A 21256-nucleotide genomic window follows, 5' to 3' on the forward strand; every position below is an offset into this window, starting at 1 on the left:
CGCTCTATTTCACTTCTCCTCCATCCTTCCATTCTCCTTTACTGTAGCTTCATCTCTCCTTCTCATATTTATAATTTCCTGTTACACTCCTCCATGTCCTAGTTTTACTTTCGCCTATCCCTCTATCCATTTCTGCATCTCACTCTCCCTCCATCTCTAATCCACCTCTCCAAGTTCTCATTTAACTTGCATCTTCCCCTCTTTTTACCCCTCCTTGGCTACGTCCCTCCATCTATTCCTCCACCTCCTCTGTCCATCTATCCTGATCACATTCATCCCATCTGACCTGCATATGCTCATTCTAATCCCTCCATGTCATTTCTCTATCTCCCACTTGCCCCTCTCTTTCACCTGGTCTCCCTCCCTCTCTACCCTCTATTTTCCGCTCTCCCCCTCTATATTTATCCATTATACCCCCTATTTTCTTCCCTTACTCTCTCTCTCCCTCCCTTTCGCCATTCACCCTCCATTATCTCTTTCTCCATTCATTCCCTTTCTCCCTTCTTTCTCTCTCTTCCCCTCTTCCATCCCCCCATCTTTTTGATACAGAGGGGTCATTGCATGGTCTCCTGAAGGCTCTGACGAGCGCTCGCTGCAGTCCCACCCAGCATCTGGAGCAGGAGCAGGCATTGGCTAGACAGTTTGCAGAGATCCTGCATTTCACCCTGCGCTTCGATGAGCTCAAGGTACTTCTACCCCCTCCAATGAGCAAGATATGCATAGTGCTTCTTCCTTCTTTGTTTTTATGAAATAATCTCCTTATCATTTATCTTAAATATACACTTAAAATAAAAATGTAAAGTAAATAATAAAATATTTTTTCTTACACTCAAAAAAGCTTTAAATGATGAGAGTAAATGAAGGTGAAGGTTTGCATCAGAATGATCACCACATATCAATTATCACACCGGAGAGGTGAGAAGTGATTGTGGCAATTTGTAGCCTTTTACCTTCCCCAGGATACTCCTCCCTGTAACAACATCCAATGCTGCCACAACTCTTAGTCGATAACAAATGTATGGATGTCTGACTTTTTTGTGTTGAAATGTACAGATTTTCGTTAGTTTGGTCAGTCTAAGTAGTACCTGGTGAATACACAGCAAGGAAGCATTGCCCTTCACTCACCCTGTTCACTTATAAGCAATAGCTTGACCCCTAGACCTATTTGCAATTTAGAGAAAGTAAAAATATGCACAACCCCAACAAAAAGCAACACACCTTTAATGTTAGCCAGCAGATTCCAACCTTACCTTTACGTTTGTTTACACCGAGCTGCACTGGGGTCGGAACGCAATCATGGTTAGATTAAGCCACAGCAGAGCCAGCGCGAGATATGGCTTGGAAAACGTACCTCATTGCAGGGATGGGAAAAGCCACCGTACTACATGTTTTACCCATATCCAAACTGATTAATCGCGAAGATTGAAATACTGCTAGTTTATCCTGAAAATTGTTATTTTTTTGTCCACATGCTAGCTAGCAGTAGCCAATGCCGCCATTGTGGAATGGCAGTGTCAGCCAATCAGCTTCTTTGTTGTTCAACGTGACGTACCATTATATATATTATGGCTTCTGTGTCTATTGCTAGCTAGCATGACGAAGAAAAGGGAAACTTTCCGTAAAAACGAGTAGTTGTTCAATCTTTCCGGTGTAACAGGTTGTATAATGGGACAATCCGGAGTACAACGCAATTTCTCATCCCTGGATTGAGGTATATATTCCGAGCCATATCTCGTGCCGGCTCTGCAGTGTCTTAATCTAACCATGATTGAATTCCGATCCCAGTGCAGCTCAGCGTAAACAAGTGTAACGGTAGGTTCGGAATCTGCTGGCTACTTTAAAGGGGCAATAAGCAGTTGCTACAGCCATTTTTTTTTACTTAGAAATTAATATTACCCACTGATCCTTGAAGAATATAACTTATTTTACTCCAATGTTTCTAAACAAAGGAAATGTAAACAAACATCATATAGCCTCAAAACATGGTTAAGATATATATTGTGATATCATGGATGTTCAGTCCTTGCATCCATCGCTGCGCTAATGAATTTGAGAGTGGTTACATTTCTCTAGCCCCATCCCTCAGCTTTTTACCGAACCAGGGGTGGGGAGGCCGCTTTGTTATTGTTTCTACTGCTGATTGCCGCTTTAAAGCATCATATTAAAGCTTTGATAAAGCAGCAATAGATCAGCAACAGCAATCATAAACCAACTCAAAATTGATGCAATGAGGCTTTTTTGTACTGGAAATATCCAGCAATCAAATCAAAGTCAATAGTCTGAAGTTCAATGGTCAAAGACAGAAAGATATTCAGTTCAACCAAAAATGTCTTTCAATCCAAGATTCGCTAAAATAATTAAATTCAGTTCTTAAGAGTTATTTCCCCAAAAAGGCATATACGCAAAAAAGGGACTTTATTATCCAATGGGACATTATTATCCAATGGGAAGAGCTGGAGAGACATTCAACAGTGCAACATGCAACCTGATAGGCTCTCTACTCCTTGGTGTTCAATATAAGTGCTTATGTGTCCAGTAATTCCCTTTTTCCAGGCAAATAGCCCAGTGGAACAGGTTTTAACAGAACAATTACTGAACTATTTTAATTGAAACGTTTTCAAACATTTCCCCATTCTTCTTCTTCTATGATATCATGGATGTCCGCAAACAGTCATTTAAGTGCTAGCCGCCACCTACTGTGCTGGAATGTACGATCAATCATGATCTGCTCAATTCTGTACTACCATGGTAATTGTAAGGGGTGCGTACTGATGGCGGAGAAGTCAGACGCAGGAGAGCAAAAACTGTGTTTCCAACGGCTCAGTTTAATAATAAAAACCCACCAGATACAGAACAATAATAAATGGGTATATAACCCGATGCACACCAGAACATAACGTACACAAGCACTTACAATAACCTGTTATGGCTAGGGGGCAGTATTTTCACGGCTGGATAAAAAACGTACCCGATTTAATCTGGTTACTACTCCTGCCCAGTAACTAGAATATGCATATAATTATTGGCTTTGGATAGAAAACACCCTAAAGTTTCTAAAACTGTTTGAATGGTGTCTGTGAGTATAACAGAACTCATATGGCAGGCAAAAACCTGACAAGATTTCATGCAGGAAGTGGCCTGTCTGACAAGGTGTCGTTCTTCTTGTCTCTGTTTATTGAAGAGTGAGGATCTTAGCTGTCCCGTGACACTTCCTACGGCTGCCATAGGTTCTCAGAAGGCGGCAAAAAGCGTCTGGCTGAAACAAAGTAGCGCGTTTGGGTAGTGGCTGGTTACAGTACTGTGAGACTCAGGCTCGTGCCCGCGTCGACCGAAAGGTTTGTTTTCATTCCTCTGTTTAGCTAAATGGACATTCCCGGTCGGAATATTATCGCTTTTTTACGAGAAAAATGGCATAAAAATGGATTTTAAACAGCGATTGACATGCTTCGAAGTACGTTAATGGAATATTTAGATTTTTTTTGTCATGAATTGCGCCATGTGCACGACCCTTCTTTACCATTCGGATAGTGTCTGGGACGCACTAACAAAACGCCGCTATTCGGATATAACAATGGATTATTTTGGACCAAACCAACATTTGTTATTGAAGTAGCAGTCCTGGGAGTGCATTCTGACGAAGACAACAAAAGGTAATCAAACTTTTATAATAGTAAATCTGATATTGGTGAGTGCTAAACTTGCCGGGTGTCTAAATAGCTAGCCCGTGATGCCTGGGCTATGTACTTAGAATATTGCAAAATGTGCTTTCACCAAAAAGCTATTTTAAAATCGGACATATCGAGTGAATAGAGGAGTTATGTATCTATAATTCTTAAAATAATTGTTATGCTTTTTGTGAACGTTTATCGTGAGTAATTTAGTAAATTGTTAGCAAATTCCCGGAAGTTTGCTGGGGGTATGCTAGTTCTGAACGTCACATGCTAATGTAAAAAGCTGTTTTTTGATATAAATATGAACTTGATTGAACAAAACATGCATGTATTGTATAACATAATGTCCTAGGTGTGTCATCTGATGAAGATCATCAAAGGTTAGTGCTGCATTTAGCTGTCTTCTGGGTTTTTGTGACATTATATGCTAGCTTGAAAAATGGGTGTCTGATTATTTCTGGCTTGGTACTCTGCTGACATAATCTAATGTTTTGCTTTCGCTGTAAAGCCTTTTTGAAATCGGACAGTGTGGTTAGATAAAGGAGAGTCTTGTCTTTAAAATGCTGTGAAATAGTCATATGTTTGAAAAATTGAAGTTTTTGTATTTTTGAGGAATTTGTAATTCGCGCCACGCCTATCATTGGATATTGGAGCAGGTGTTCCGCTAGCGGAACGTCTAGATGTAAGAGGATAAACAATACCGGACAAGGACATGGGGGGGGGGAACAGAGGGTTAAATACACAACATGTAATATATGGGATTTAAACCAGGTGTGTGGGAAGATAAGACAAAAGGAAAATGAAAGGTGGATCGGCGATGGCTAGAAGACCGGTGACGTCGACCACCGAACGTCGCCCGAACAAGGAGAGGGACCGACTTCAGAGGAAGTCGTGACAGTACCCCCCCTTGACGCACGTCGACACCGGCCTCGGGGACGACCCGGAGGGCGAGGCGCAGGGCGATCCGGACGAAGACGGTGGAACTCCTGCAGCATTAAAGGGTCCAACACGTCCTTGACCGAAATCCAGCACCTCTCCTCCGGACCGTACCCCTCCCACTCCACGAGATACTGAAGGCCCCTCGCCCGACGCCTCGAATCCAATATGGAGCGAACGGAGTACCTCGGGGCCCCCTCGATCTCCAGAGGGGTCAGAGGAACCTCCCGCACCTCAGACTCCTGGAGCGGGCCAGCCACCACCAGCCTGAGGAGAGACACATGGAACGAGGGGTTAATACGGTAATCGGGGGGAAGCTGTAACCTATAACAAACCTCGTTTACTCTCCTCAGGACTTTAAATGGCCCCACAAACCGCGGACCCAGCTTCCGGCAGGGCAGGCGGAGGGGCAGGTTTCGGGTCGAGAGCCAGACTCGGTCCCCCGGTGCGAACACTGGGGCCTCACTGCGGTGGCGGTCCGCGTTCTCTTTTTGGCGCAGCACGGCCCGCTGAAGGTGAACATGGACAGCTTACCATGTCTCCTCCGCGCGCCTGAACCAGTCGTCCACCGCAGGAGCCTCGGTCTGACTCTGATGCCACGGTGCCAGAACTGGCTGGTACCCCAGTGCGCACTGGAAGGCAGAGAGGTTAGTGGAGGAGTGGCGAAGCGAGTTCTGTGACATCTCGGCCCAGGGCACGAACGCTGCCCACTCCCCCGGCTGGTCCTGGCAATAGGACCGCAGAAACCTGCCCACATCCTGGTTTACTCTCTCCACCTGCCCATTACTCTCGGGGTGAAACCCTGAAGTAAGGCTGATCGAGACCCCCAGACGTTCCATGAACGCCTTCCAGACCCTAGATGTGAGTTGGGGACCTCGATCAGACACTATATCCTCAGGCACCCCGTAGTGCCGGAAGATGCGCGTAAACAAGGCCTCTGCAGTCTGTAGGGCCGTAGGGAGACCGGGCAGAGGGAGGAGACAACAGGACTTCAATGACCAGGATCGCAGTGTTACCCTGTGAGGGGGGAAGATCGGTTACACAGTTGACAGTGCATGTCAGTTCAAAAACCAATCCATGAGGTCGAAGGAATTGTTCGTAGAGCTCCGGGACAGGATTGTGTCAAGTCACAGATCTGGGAAAGGCTACCAAAACTTTTCTGCAGCATTGATGGTCCCCAAGAACACAGTGGTCTCCATCATTCTTCAATGGAAGAAGTTTGGAACCACCAAGACTCTTCCTAGAGCTGGCCGCCAAACTGAGCAATTGGTGGAGAAGGACCTTGGTCAGGGAGGTGACCAAAAACCCGATGGTCACTCTGACAGCTCTGGAGTTCCTCTGTGGAGATGGGAGAACCTTCCAGAAGGACAACCATCTCTGTAGAACTCCACCAATCAGGCCACACAGCCAAGACAATGCACGAGTTGCTTCGTGACAAAATCTCAGAATATCCTTGAGTGGCCCAGCCAGAGCCCGGACTTCAACCCAATCAAAGATCTCTGGAGTGATCTGAAAATAGCTGTGCAGCAACACTCCCCATCCAATCTGACAGAGCTTGAGAGGATCTGCAGAGAAGAATGGGAGAAACTCCTCAAATGCAGGTGTGCCAAGCTTGTAGCGTCATACCCAAGAAGACTCGAGGCTGTAATCGCTGCCAAAGGTGCTTCAACAAAGTACTGAGAAACAAGGAACCCAAACCGGCTACGCACGTGGGCTATCATGCATACATTTATTTTGTCCCCCTACACCAAACGCGATCACAACACGCAGGTTAATATATTGAAAAAAACTCTGAACCAATGACATTCATTTGGGACAGGTCGAAAAGCATTAAACATGTATGGCAATTTAGCTAGTTAGCTTGCACTTGCTAGCTAATTTGTCCTATTTAGCTAGCTTGCTGTTGCAAGCTAATTTGTCCTGGGATATAAACATTGATTTGTTATTTTACCTGAAATGCACAAGGTCCTCTACTCCGACAATTAATCCACACATAAAACGGCCAACTGAATCGTTTCTAGTCATCTCTCCTCCTTCCAGGCTTTTTCATCTTTGAACTTATATGGTGATTGGCATCTACACTTTCATAGTATTACCACGATGACCGGCAAAACATTTAGTCTTTCAATTACCCACGTGGGTATAAACAATGAGGAGATGGCACGTGGGTACCTGCTTCTATAAACCAATGAGGAGATGGGAGAGGCAGGACTTGCAGCGCGATCTGCGTCAGAAATAGGAATTACTTCTATTTTAGCCCTTGGCAACGCGGACGCTCGTTGGCGCACGTGCAGTGTGGGTGCAATAATTGAATAACATGGATTTCTAAATTTATTGTGTGACGCTCGCACACGCGACATGTCCGGTCTGGTCAGCATGTAAGGGTCTGAATACTTATGTTAATGTGATATTTCTGTTTATTTTGAACAGATTTGCACAAACATAAAACAACATGTTTTTTTGATTGTCATTATGGGGTATTGTATGTAGATTGAGGTAAATATTTGTTTTAATCCAGTTTAGAATAAGGCTGTAATGTAACAACATGTGGAAAAGGTGAAGGGGTCTGAATACTTTCTGAATGCACTGGACATACCACTACATAATATAATACAATACATAATATACATAACCCTACATAATACAATACATAATACTATACATAATATATGTAACACTACATAATATAATACAATATATAATATAATACAATACATAATATAATACATAATACAATACATAATATAATACAATACATCATATAATACAATACATAATTCAATGCATAATACTATACATAATATACATAACCCTACATAATACAATACATAATACTATACATAATATACGTAATACTACATAATACAATACATAATATAATACAATACATTTTTTATTTTTATTTATTTATTTCACCTTTATTTAACCAGGTAGGCAAGTTGAGAACAAGTTCTCATTTACAATTGCGACCTGGCCAAGATAAAGCAAAGCAGTTCGACAACATACAAAAACACAGAGTTACACATGGAGTAAAACAACATACAATCAATGATGCAGTAGAATAAAAAAAAAAAATAAGACTATATACAATGTGAGCAAATGATGTGAGATAAGGGAGGTAAAGGCAAAAAAATGCCATGGTGGCAAAGTAAATAAAGTATAGCAAGAAAAACACTGGAATGGTAGATTTGTATTTTGAAGAAAGTTCAAAGATAAAATATAAATAATATGAATATGAATAATAATATACATAATACAATACATAATACTATACATAATATACGTAACGCTACATAATATAATACATAATACTATACATAATATACGTAATACTACATAATACAATACATAATATAATACAATACATAATACTATACATAATACTATACATAATATACGTAACACTACATAATATAATACAATACATAATACAATACATAATACTATACGTAATATACATAACCCTACATAATTCAATGTATAATACAGTACATAATATACATAATGCTGCATAATACAATACATAATATACATAACACTACATAATACAATGCATAACTGTACATAAAGTGCATAACTGTACATAACACTACATAATACAATACATGATATACATAACACTACATAATACAATACATAATATACAGTACATAACAGTACATAATACACTACATAATATAATACATAACACAGCATAATACAATACATAATATACAGTACATAACGGTACATAATACAATACATAATATACATAACGCTACATGGTACAATACATAATATACATAACACTGCCAGGTCGCAGTTGTAAATGAGAACTTGTTCTAAACTAGCCTACCTGGTTAAATAAAGGTGAAATAAAAAAATAGATATAAAATAAAAAACACTACAGAATACATGACATAATACAATACATAATATACAAAACACTACATAATACAATACCTAATATACATAAAACTACATAATACAATACAATAGATAATATATAACATACAATATGTAATACAATACATAATATATAACATTGCATAATACAATACATAATACACTACATAGTACAATGCGTAATATACATAACACTACATAATACAATACATATTATACAGTACATAACACTACATATTATACAATACATGATAGACTACATAATACAATGCATAATATACATAACACACATAACACTACATAATACAAAACATAACACAATACATAATATACGTAACACTACATAATACAACACATAATACACTGCATAATATACATAACACTACATAATGCAATACAGTACACACTACATAATAATACGATACTTAATACAATACATTACATTTACATTTAAGTCATTTAGCAGACGCTCTTATCCAGAGCGACTTACAAATACATCATATACATAACACAACATAATACAATACATAATACCCTACATAATATACATAACAATATATACAACAATACATAATACAATGCATAATATACATAACACTACATAATACAATACATAATATACATAATGCATAATACAATACATAATATACATAACCATACATAATACAATACATACAACACTACATAATATACATAACACTACATAATACAACACATAATACACTACATATTATACATAATACTACATACTACAATACATAATACAATACATTATACACTACATGATAATACAATACGTAACACAATACATCATATACATAGCACAACATAATACAATGCATAATACAATACATTATACACTACATAATACACTACATGATAATACAATGCATCATATACATAGCACAACATAATACAATACATAATACAATACATGATAATACTATACATCATATACATAGCACAACATAATACAATACATAATACAATACATTATACACTACATAATACACTACATGATAATACAATACATCATATACATAGCACAACATAATACAATGCATAATACATTACATAATATACATGACAATATATAAAACAATACATAATACAATAAATAATGTACATAGCAATACATAATACAATACATAATATACAGTACATAACACTACATAATACTATACATAATATACATTACAATACATAATACCATTAAAAATACAATACAAAATATATCAAAATGTGTGTCTTTTCACAGTCCCCATTGTGTCGTAAGGTGTTCTTTTATCAGTCTTTTTCTGTTTTTATTGCTAAGAGCGTTTTATGTAGTCGTGGCTCTATTTAATATTGTGTTTCCCAGCCTCTGTTCTGGACTTGGGGACTGTGAGTAGACCTCTGGTTGCATGTGTGATACCGGTTAGTGTCCAAACTGTGTGCCAACTGCTTGAACAGACAGTTCGGTACCTTCAACACATCAACACATCGCACAAAGACCAATAGTGATGCAGTCAATCTCTCTTCAACTTTGAGCAAGGAGAGATTGACATGCATGTCATTGACAGTCGTGTACATCTAAGTGCAACACGTGTACAACTAAGTGCTGCTCTGTTCTGGACCAACTGCAATTTGCCTATGTCCTTCTTTGCAGCACATGACCACACAACTGGACAGTAGTCCAGGTGCGACTAAACTAGGGCCTGTAGGACCTGTCTGGTTGATTGAGATGTCAAGAAAGCAGAGCAACGCCTTATCGTAGACAGACCTCTTCCCATTTTAGTACCATTGAGGCTATATGTTTTCACCATGACAGTTGGCTATCTAGGATGAAACCCAGCAGTTTAGTCTCTTCAACTTGCTCAATAGCCACATTATTCAATAATAGATCCAGATGAGGTTTAGGGTTGAGCGAAGCTTTTAGTTTTGGAGATAAATAGCACCAGCCTATTAGTAGTTACCCATTCTAGATTGATTGGTAATCTCACTCCTCAGCTTGAAATGCCATCAAATTGCTATATTTCGTTGGTGCAGCTGGCTAAGGTGTTGTCAAGAGGGCGTTCATGTTTGTTTGTGAGACATAGGATGCAATGAATTGTGAACAAGAAAGATATATTTTTAAGCAAGCTAAGTGTTGCTGTCACACTTTTGTTCCAGCGCAGCATGAACACACCTGTTTTAAATAGTCAACTAACCATCAAGACAGTCAGATTTCAGGAGATAGCCTGTCGTACTAGCCTAAGTACTAATAACTGGATTTCAAATTGGCACAATCCCTCCTCAACTCCCCACTGTGGGACATTGAAGATTAGCATGAGTGATTTTGTGTTGACATTTGGACCCTCTATTACAGATGACGAACCCTGCCATCCAGAATGATTTCAGCTACTACAGGAGAACACTCAACCGCATGCGCATCAACAATGTTGCCGTGAGTGTACATTTACATTTAAGTCATTTAGCAGATGATCTTATCCAGAGCGCCTTACATTTGTGAGTGCATACATTTTCATATCAACTTTTGACTGGTACTGTATAAACACACACACACACACAGTTAAACATACCCACAGTAAATGGATTCTAACAGTAGTACATTAGTCACCTCATCCTCCAATTGATCAAAGGAAAAGCCCCATGGGCGTTGACGAAACAGGGGGATCATTGACCTTGTGTCTCCAATTAAGAGCCCCTGCGGCTGGGGAATAATTACTTGAGGGCCTATGTAATGAGGCAGAAGAGCGCATGTAAAATGCCATGTAAAATGCATGCAGAACAGCACAGCAAATAGTGTGCTGACTGTGTAATGTCTTATTACAGTTTTGATAGAATGAATTGCCCAAACTTCACAAGTTACAGTTGAAGTCAGAAGTTTACATACACCTTAGCCAAATACATTTAAACTCAGTTTTTCACAATTCCTGACATTTAATCCTAGTAAAAATTCCCTGTCTTGGGTCAGTTAGGATCACCACTATATTTTAAGAATGTGAAATTTCTGAATAATAGTAGAGAGAATGATTTATTTCAGCTTTTATTTCTTTCATCACATTCCCAGTGGGTCAGAAGTTTACATACACTCAATTAGTATTTGGTAGCATTGCCTTTAAATTGTTTAACTTGGGTCAAACGTTTCGAGTAGCCTTCCACAAGCTTCCCACAATAAGTTGGGTGAATTTTGGCCCATTCCTCCTGACAGAGCTGGTGTAACTGAGTCAGGTTTGCAGGCCTCCTTGCTCGCACACGCTTTTTCAGTTCTGCCCACAAATTTTCTACAGGATTGAGGTCAGGGCTTTGTGATGGCCACTCCAATACCTTGACTTTGCTGTCCTTAAGCCTTTTGCCACAACTTTGGAAGTATGCTTGGGGTCATTGTCCATTTGGAAGGCCCATTTGCGACCAAGCTTTAACTTCCTGACTGATGTCTTGAGATGTTGCTTCAATATATCCACATCATTTTCCTGCCTCATGATGCCATCTATTTTGTGAAGTGCACCAGTCCCTCCTGCAGCAAAGCACCCCCACAACATGATGCTGCCACCCCCGTGCATCACGGTTGGGATGGTGTTCTTCCGCTTGCAAGCCTCCCCCTTTTTTCTCCAAACATAAAAAATATTTTTCATGACTCCAACCTAAGTAAACTTCCAACTTCAACTGTATTTTGCATGCGAATTTGAAATTATATACTAAATGAAATGCACTGCTCAAAAAAATAAAGGGAACACTTAAACAACACAATGTAACTCCAAGTCAATCACACTTCTGTGAAATCAAACTGTCCACTTAGGAAGCAACACTGATTGACAATACATTTCACATGCTGTTGTGCAAATGGAATAGACAACAGGTGGAAATTATAGGCAATTAGCAAGACACCCCCAATAAAGGAGTGGTTCTGCAGGTGGGGACCACAGACCACTTCTCAGTTCCTATGCTTCCTGGCTGATGTTTTGGTCACTTTTGAATGCTGGCGGTGCTTTCACTCTAGTGGTAGCATGAGACGGAGTCTACAACCCACACAAGTGGCTCAGGTAGTGCAGCTCATCCAGGATGGCACATCAATGCGAGCTGTGGCAAGAAGGTTTGCTGTGTCTGTCAGTGTAGTGTCCAGAGCATGGAGGCGCTACCAGGAGACAAGCCAGTACATCAGGAGACGTGGAGGAGGCCGTAGGAGGGCAACAACCCAGCAGCAGGACCGCTACCTCCGCCTTTGTGCAAGGAGGAGCAGGAGAAGCACTGCCAGAGCCCTGCAAAATGACCTCCAGCAGGCCACAAATGTGCATGTGTCTGCTCAAACGGTCAGAAACAGACTCCATGAGGGTGGTATGAGGGCCCGACGTCCACAGGTGGGGGTTGTGCTTACAGCCGAACACCGTGCAGGACGTTTGGCATTTGCCAGAGAACACCAAGATTGGCAAATTCGCCACTGGCGCCCTGTGCTCTTCACAGATGAAAGCAGGTTCACACTGAGCACATGACAGACGTGACAGAGTCTGGAGACGCCGTGGAGAATGTTCTGCTGCCTGCAACATCCTCCAGCATGACCGGTTTGGCGGTGGGTCAGTCATGGTGTGGGGTGGCATTTCTTTGGGTGGCCGCACAGCCCTCCATGTGCTCGCCAGAGGTAGCCTGACTGCCATTAGGTACCGAGATGAGATCCTCAGACCCCTTGTGTGACCATATGCTGGTGTGGTTGGCCCTGGGTTCCTCCTAATGCAAGACAATGCTAGACCTCATTTGGCTGGAGTGTGTCAGCAGTTCCTGCAAGAGGAAGGCATTGATGCTATGGACTGGCCCGCCCGTTCCCCAGACCTGAATCCAATTGAGCACATCTGGGACATCATGTCTCGCTCCATCCACCAACGCCACGTTGCACCACAGACTGTCCAGGAGTTGGCGGATGCTTTAGTCCAGGTCTGGGAGGAGATCCCTCAGGAGACCATCCGCCACCTCATCAGGAGCATGCCCAGGCGTTGTAGGGAGGTCATACAGGCACGTGGAGGCCACACACACTACTGAGCCTCATTTTGACTTGTTTTAAGGACATTACATCAAAGTTGGATCAGCCTGTAGTGTGGTTTTCCACTTTAATTTTGAGTGTGACTCCAAATCCAGACCTCCATGGGTTGATAAATTGGATTTCCATTGATTATTTTTGTGTGATTTTGTTGTCAGCACATTCAACTATGTAAAGAAAAAAGTCTTTAATAAGATTATTTCTTTCATTCAGATCTAAGATGTGTTGTTTAAGTGTTCCCTTTATTTTTTTTAGCAGTATATTTGTAAAAAAAAAAAAAGTTTTTTCAAAAGTGCAATATTTAAAGATATTAGCCATAGGTTTTGATGCTGGTGTTTTTCCGTCCGGCCTTCTTGTGAAGTATGGTGTTATATTAACACTTTTAAAAGTACTTTTCAAAGAATGATAAAACATTTATAACATTCTAACAGCACTAATCCTATGTATACTTCTTTCAATTCTATTTTTGTTTGAAAGACACCAAGGCCAGGATTCAATTAGATCAGCTGTAAGCCATGTTAACCGACAAACACATAGCTTTTCATTGCTGTTGTTTAGGCGGTGTCTGAGGTGTAACTACATTAGAGCTGTCATATACACAAGTGGCCCCTTATGTTACTTATCGCGGACATTGCCATTGGATTCACTGAGACGCATTAGTAGAAATCCCATGCAGCCACATTACAAGTTACACCTCTTTAAGGAATACCTAGGATAGGATAAAGTAATCCTTCTAACCCCCCCCCTAAAAGATTTAGATGCACTATTGTAAAGTGGTTGTTCCACTGGACATCATAAGGTGAATCCACCAATTTGTAAGTCGCTCTGGATAAGAGCGTCTGCTAAATGACTTAAATGTAAATGTAATGAACACAGGAATGCATGATGTACTCTACACCTCAATTAGGCTGATAGAAATCCCTATTAGTTTCTTTAATGATTTTACATTTGAGTGTCATTATTTCTAGATAGCCTGACTTTCTTGTTTAGAACTTGTAACTCTTGTGGGTTATAAGGACGGTGTGGTTTTGTGACAATGACCATAAGAGCAGCCATGCGGTCACCGATTTGACAGCTCTAACGCAGTTACATCTCAGACACCGCCGAAACAAAAGCTACGTGTTTGTCTGCTAACACGGGTTACCGCTGATCTGATTAAATCCTGGCCCAACTCTTTTGCTTTCAGGCAGAGGAGGAGAACGAAGTCAACAATGAGCTGGCCAATCGGATGTCTCTGTTCTACGCGAATGCCACGCCCATGCTGAAAACGCTAAGCGACGCTACAACAAAGTTTGTTTCAGATGTAAGTGAAAAAGCATTACATTGATTAAGAATAATAACTCCTATTTCATAGTGTGAAAGTCCTGGATAGGCAGTTCGCTGGACAACTTGAATTGTAATTTGCCAAATGTCATGGAACAGGGCAGCATCTGTCTCTGATACAGATAAAGAGGGAGCTACAGTATCAGTTTCTTTGACAGTGATCATGGAAAACAGACATTGCAAAATATGTTATCTACGTAGTTTATTCTCATCTTCTGGCTTATCGTACAGCAGTTTTTCTTTAAACAGTATCGCACAGTCAAATAAAATTGCACCGTTTAATGCTGTTTTGCTTTAGGAAAACATCAATGAAAATGGTAACAAAAGCTGTGTCAATAAGATGGTGTTTTCTGTTGATTTGACCAGAACACAGATCTACCCATTGAAAACACAACGGACTGCTTGTGCACGATGGCCAGCGTATGCAAAGTCATGCTGGAAACGCCGTGAGACAGACCTCTTTTCTAATCTAATTTATTTTCCCCTCTGTGACATTCAGAAAGTCAGATCACAAATGATTCTGTACTGTACTTTGTAACATGAAGTCTGTCTGCTTTGTTGCATCTGCTTTGAGGTTTTATTTCTTTGAACACTAAACATGATCTAAAAATGCTGTTTGTGTTTTGGTTTGTCTGTGTGTTTGGGGGCGTGCATGTGACTGCATGTGTACGCTTGTGTGTCTACACACGTGTCTTTGCGCACACGTGTTTGTGTGCGTGTGTGCGTCCACAGGGAATACCGTAGCCGTTTTGCCAGCGAGGATACTGTGTCCTTCTGTTTGCGTGTGATGGTAGGAGTGATCATTCTTTATGACTATGTTCACCCTGCTGGAGCCTTCGTCAAGTCCTCCAAGATCGAGGTGCGTTAACAGAGTTCTTATGACATTTATTGTGGCCGTATGTATCAAGCGTCTCAGGGTAGGACTGCTGATCTAGGATCAGGTCTCCCCTGTCTATGTAATCTGATTCATTGTGATCTAAAAGGCCAAACTGATCCTTAATCAACACTCCTTCTCTGAGATGCTTAATACATACAGCCCCAGACGTTGTCATACCTGAAAAGCGACGTAATATATCACTGTTGTATCACCAGGGAGGGGAAACATTGTTCTAGTCCAACAACACAAATTAAATAATCCACTAACAGCCAGCCCATGATTAGTTGAATCAGGTGTGTTACTGCTGGGCTAAAACAAAAATGTGCACCTCCTAGGGATCCCAAAGGAATACATACAGGGACACTGACATATGGAACCATAAATATGTAACTGACTTTGTTTTGATATAGATGAAAGGGTGCATCAAAGTCTTAAAGGATCAGCCTCAAAGCAGTGTGGAAGGCCTGCTAAACGCTCTCAGGTAAGTGGCTTCTTTTTCCTATACATGCTGTGGTTAGAAGCCAACTTGAATGTATAATAGCATGTTTGTACTTACATGCTAACTACATGTTAAATTACTTTTCAATGACAGGGGTCACAACTTCAGTCCTAAACGGCCACACTAACACACCTGACTCATGTAATCAACCAATTTATGGGTCTTCAAAGTTGACCATGATTAGATTAATCAGATGTGTAAGAGTTTGGCATTGCAGCCACCCATGACTGAAGTTGTCCACCCATGTTATATTACATTGTTTGTGTTTGTATTTGTATTTATTAAGGATCCCCATTAGTTCCTGGGAAGGCAGCAGCTATAACACATGAAGTGTGTGCCCTCAGGCCACTACTATACTAGCATGTTGTTGATTTGTCCTTGAACACTGTTTTGCCAGAAGTGATGATATTTTACACCGACTAAGCTACTCTGTTCATTCCCCTGCCTGCCATATGTTTTTGTATGTTGTATGTTATCTATTTTTATGTCCTGTAAGGGGTTTATTTATGAGGCACATTTCTGTGAAGCAGACAATAAAATGCTTTCTTATCTATGTTGTCTTAGCCTAGAGTCCAGACCTTTCCATCAGTACATCAAATTACTCAGCAATTCTTCAGAGCAAATATGTGGATGTTAAGATGATTTAAACCATTTAGCTGCAATCTAATGTTAATATTGTTTTTAGGTAATACTAGTGTTGTTTTGGATAGATGTTCTGACTGTACTCTCTTCACATTCAGGTACACAACAAAACATCTCAATGACGAGACTACCTCCAAGCAAATCAAAAATATGTTGCAAGTTAACTGAGAGAATGTGTTTAAATAGCATCCAGCGCTCTGTAGTTTCTGGAATAAGATGATCTTCTATTTCCAGTGAGAGTTAAGGCACCATGTTTGGTACTGTTGTAAAGAAATCATTAATGAAACAAGGCCATATCAAGTAGCAGCTACTGACTTAGTGTCTCATCAGCTGGATGTTTGGACAGTTTTGTATCAGTAAGAAAAGTCATTTCACTGGAACATTTTGACTGAAACAATAATCATTTGTAATAATGTCACAGTATGAGGTACTTTATTGAAGAAGATACTGCTCAAGGGACTTCATTTTATATATGGCAGCATAAATCTTGTATTAGATTTTTTACAGTTAGTATTTGTATAATATAATGTCAAGTTATTTTTTAATGACAATTCATGTTAGAGGGAAAATAAAGCTTTTGTGATTTTTCTAAAGCTTTTCTCTGATCATTTATTTCTTAATAGATTTACAGGTTCAAAGAATGTGTCACCATTACTGGCTCTTATCTCACTATTTAAGTCCAAACTATTTGCCTTACGAATACCCCACCCTAGAACCACCTCCTCCCTTCTAAATTCTCCCTCCTGCCTAGGATCATGGGAAACACTTTCTCGGAAACGCAGTCCTAGGCCATTTAGTAGTTCTTATGAAATGATGTAGGATTAATGGATCATTTGGTAACACTTTATTTTACAGCCTGGCATTGACACAACTAGGGCTGTGGCGTTCACAAAATTTAGTCAGCCGGTGATTGTCAAGCAAATAACTGTCAGTCTCACTGTAATTGACCATTAATTAACAAACACATTTAGCATCTCCTGGCTTCCACACATAGCATAACAAGTCACTAATGCAGACCTTTAGAACATCTACATTTTACGAAGTCTAATCAATCCATGTAATATAGCATACACCTTCACAATACATCCATTATTTATTTTAGACAGGTCTAAAGAAACATTATATGAAGAAAATGTAGTCTATTTCAAAAGAACAGAATAGCATACTTTTGAGTTGTCCTTCTGTTAGGTCCTGATCTGTGGGCTACACTACTTCATTTAGCAGACAAGATCTGCTTGGGGCTCAGCGCTGGGCCTCAGAGCTGTAAAACAGTTAGAGAACCGCAAATGTGTCACGTCTGCTTCCGCTCTCCCCCCCTTGCGCTTGAGGGCGCCAGGCTGCCCTGCATCACGCACTCCTATCATCCATTACGCACACCTGCCTTCCCTCGTCATGCACATCAGCGATATTGGACTCACTCATCACCTGTTATTACCTCCCCTAAATTTGTCAGTTCCCCAGCTCTGTTCCCCGCTTCTGCATTAATTGTTTTTTGTTTGTGTTACCTGTTTGCTGACGCTGTTCCTGTATCGTTCCTTGTCCGTTATTTATTAAATGTTTTACTCCCCGTACCTGCTTCGTCTCTCCAGCGGCTTTCCATGTCACAAAATCCTCTCCTACCTCTAACTCGATTCCACTTTGCCTCCGATGATGTAGAGCAAGACGCAGTAGTTTTCCGATTCTCATCGGTAGGATGTGTTAATAAAGGAAAGTGGTCCAAGGTAGTATCCTCAGGAGCTACTGTAGAGGAGCCCAGTCTCGTAGAACACCCTGGATTATCCCCTTTGTCATTTAGAATGGTCGCATCAAAAACAGTATGCAGTCTTGAAGTCTCCTTAGCCAGAGCAAGATGTTATTTTCAAATCAATTCAAATCAAACAAAAGGTGTGGACTAACAGTGAAATGATTACTTACGAGCCCTTCCCAATAATGCAGAGAGAAGAAAAGTATATATAGTACATTTTTTTCAAAAATAAATCCACAATGAGTAACGATAATGTGGCTATATGCACGGGTCACCACTACCATGTCCATCTGCAGGGGTATAATGTAATTGAGGTAAATATGTACATATGCTTTGCTTTGTCTTGGCCAGGTCGCAGTTGTAAATGAAAGCAGCAGGGCGGGTGAGGGCAGCAATCGGTTGAAGAGCATGCATTTAGTTTTACTAGCATTTAAGAGCAGTTGAAGGCCACGGAAGGACTGTTGTATGGCATTGAAGCTCGTCTGGAGGTTAGCTAACACAGTGTCCAAAGAGGGGCCAGAAGTATACAGAATGGTGTCGTCTGCATACAGGTGGATCAGAAAATCACCAGCAGCAAGAGCGACATCATTGGTATAAACAGAGAAAAGAGTCGGCCCGAGAATTGAACCTTGTGGCACCCCTATAGAGACTTCCAGAGGTCCGGACAACAGGCACTCCGATTTGACACATTGAACTCTATCTGAGAAGTAGTTGGTGAACCAGGCGAGGCAGTCATTTGAGAAACCAAGGCTGTTGAGTCTGCCGATCACAATGCGGTGATTGACAGAGTCGAAAGCCTTGGCCAGGTCGATGAAGACGGCTGCACAGTCCTGTCTTTTATCGATGGCTGTTATGATATCGTTTAGGACCTGAGGTGCACCCATGACCAGCTCGGAATATACCACGATCTGTGCCAGGCCTGCCACGTCTGTTGACTCATCCAGCTGGGACGCATAGAACTCACTGGCTTGTATGTGAAGCAGTAACTATTTCAAAACATCTCTCAGCCATGTCACTGATGCGTCGTTAAACAGTGTTGTTTAATGAAGGCATTGTCTTTGTAGTTCTTTGGGCCTTTTCCCCCCATTATTGTCCCAGCCATATCCGCGGCAGCAGGAAGAATTAAGTCCTCCACAATAGTATGGGGCTTGCCTGTCCTAGCCACTCGGTAGCTCACCATATAAGACGCTTCTAGCCCCTTCTTATTGGTCGTTTCTGTTGCTTTTATACATGTCTTACTCCACGAAAGTCGTCTTTATTCTCGTAAAAAAACTCCTATGGCTTATTTTTCAAATTGGCGTGTTTTGTTTCTAAATGTCGGCGCAAGAGTGAAGGTTTCATCGAGTTGTGAGATAGTACTTTTGCACATATAACACACTGTGGCTGAGGAAAGGCACTCCCAATGTAAATGAACCCCAAATCAATGTAGTTCTCATCATATTTGAGCCTCTTCGATGGTCCAATGTCCTTATCTGTTGTTCGGGTGCTTTCCTGGGTAAGGGGGCAGTAGCTCTTCGGCTGCATCAGATTCACAACTGTCGCTGTCTGTGCTGGCTGGGCTAACAAAAAATGTAGAATTCCTGATGCTAGCATTGGATGTGCTCGTGGAAGCAAAACAACTTGTGTCGTTGACAGGTGCAGGTGTAGTACTGCTGGTAGTAGCAGTACTACCAGTAGAGCTGGTATGTGTCTCTATGACCTTACTTTTTTTAACCAATAATACATTTTTCGGGGCAAACGGAATGAGCAGCAGCTACGTTTGGCTACATATGGACCATTAGTGGAATTCCTACAAGAGAGTAACGGTTAATGTGATTGGATGTTAATTATTTGACTAGGCTGTGTATTACTTAATTTGTTATATTTAAATAGGCAAGTCTACCTGTATTTAACATTGTGTTGTTATTTCGCTGAACACTAGATTGTTTAATTTTATTTTTGGCAGTGAAACGAGGCCACTCAGGCGAGAAAAAATCCTCACCCAAATGTATAGCCCCGTTGGAAAATCTAAATTGAGTGTTTGAAAATGTGAAGAAAAAAAGTATTATTATTATAATAAAAAAGAAAATGTGAATCACATTTTTATTTGGCGTACCCCCGACGGCATTGCGCGTACCCCATGTTGTGATGCTGCCATGTTGTGTTGCTACCGTGTTGTTGTCATGTGTTGCTGCCATGCTATGTTTTTGTCTTAACTCTGTCTTTATTTAGTGTTGTGGTGTCTCTCTTGTCGTGATGTGTGTTTTGTCCTATTTTTTTTTTTTTATCCCAGCCCCCATCCCCACAGGAGGCCTTTTGCCTCTTGGTAGGCCGTCGTTGTAAATAAGAATTTGTTCTTAATAGACTTGCCTATTTAAATAAAACAAATTAAGTAATACACAGTGTAATAGTAGGCTAATAGCAGTATAACAACAGGGGTGGTGTTCTATTGTGTTCTATAATAGTTATGACTAAAAACACGATGGATAATGTATAAGTACTAACACAGGGGTGGGGCGCCTACTTGGTCAAGTTAGAAGTCCCAAAGATCAGTGGTGTGTCCAGAACATTTTGAATGGGGTAGCCAAGGTGGGGCACAGACCCAGTTTAGAGGGGCCATAACATTTGAATCTTAGTCGATGCAAGGTGGATTTTTTCAATATAATTCTGATGGTTCAATGCATTAAAT

The 21256-nt window shown here is 40.7% G+C and overlaps 1 protein-coding gene across 3 annotated transcripts in view; it reads left to right on the forward strand.

The window, feature by feature from the left end:
- Nucleotides 1–17437, forward strand: part of fam49ba (family with sequence similarity 49 member Ba) — a 57075-nt gene extending 39638 nt beyond the window's left edge. For all 3 annotated transcript variants that reach the window (XM_045693789.1, XM_045693790.1, XM_045693791.1), the window contains 7 exons: nt 550–686; nt 10840–10917; nt 14690–14806; nt 15193–15272; nt 15559–15685; nt 16114–16184; nt 16943–17437. In XM_045693789.1, coding sequence (XP_045549745.1) covers nt 550–686; nt 10840–10917; nt 14690–14806; nt 15193–15272; nt 15559–15685; nt 16114–16184; nt 16943–17012 — 680 coding nt within the window. In that variant the 3' untranslated portion in view covers nt 17013–17437. The remainder of the gene's footprint in view (nt 1–549; nt 687–10839; nt 10918–14689; nt 14807–15192; nt 15273–15558; nt 15686–16113; nt 16185–16942) is intronic.
- Nucleotides 17438–21256: the final 3819 nt, after the last annotated feature.

The sequence above is a fragment of the Salmo salar genome, chromosome ssa14, assembly GCF_905237065.1.
Source record: "Salmo salar chromosome ssa14, Ssal_v3.1, whole genome shotgun sequence".
NCBI lineage: Eukaryota > Metazoa > Chordata > Actinopteri > Salmoniformes > Salmonidae > Salmo > Salmo salar.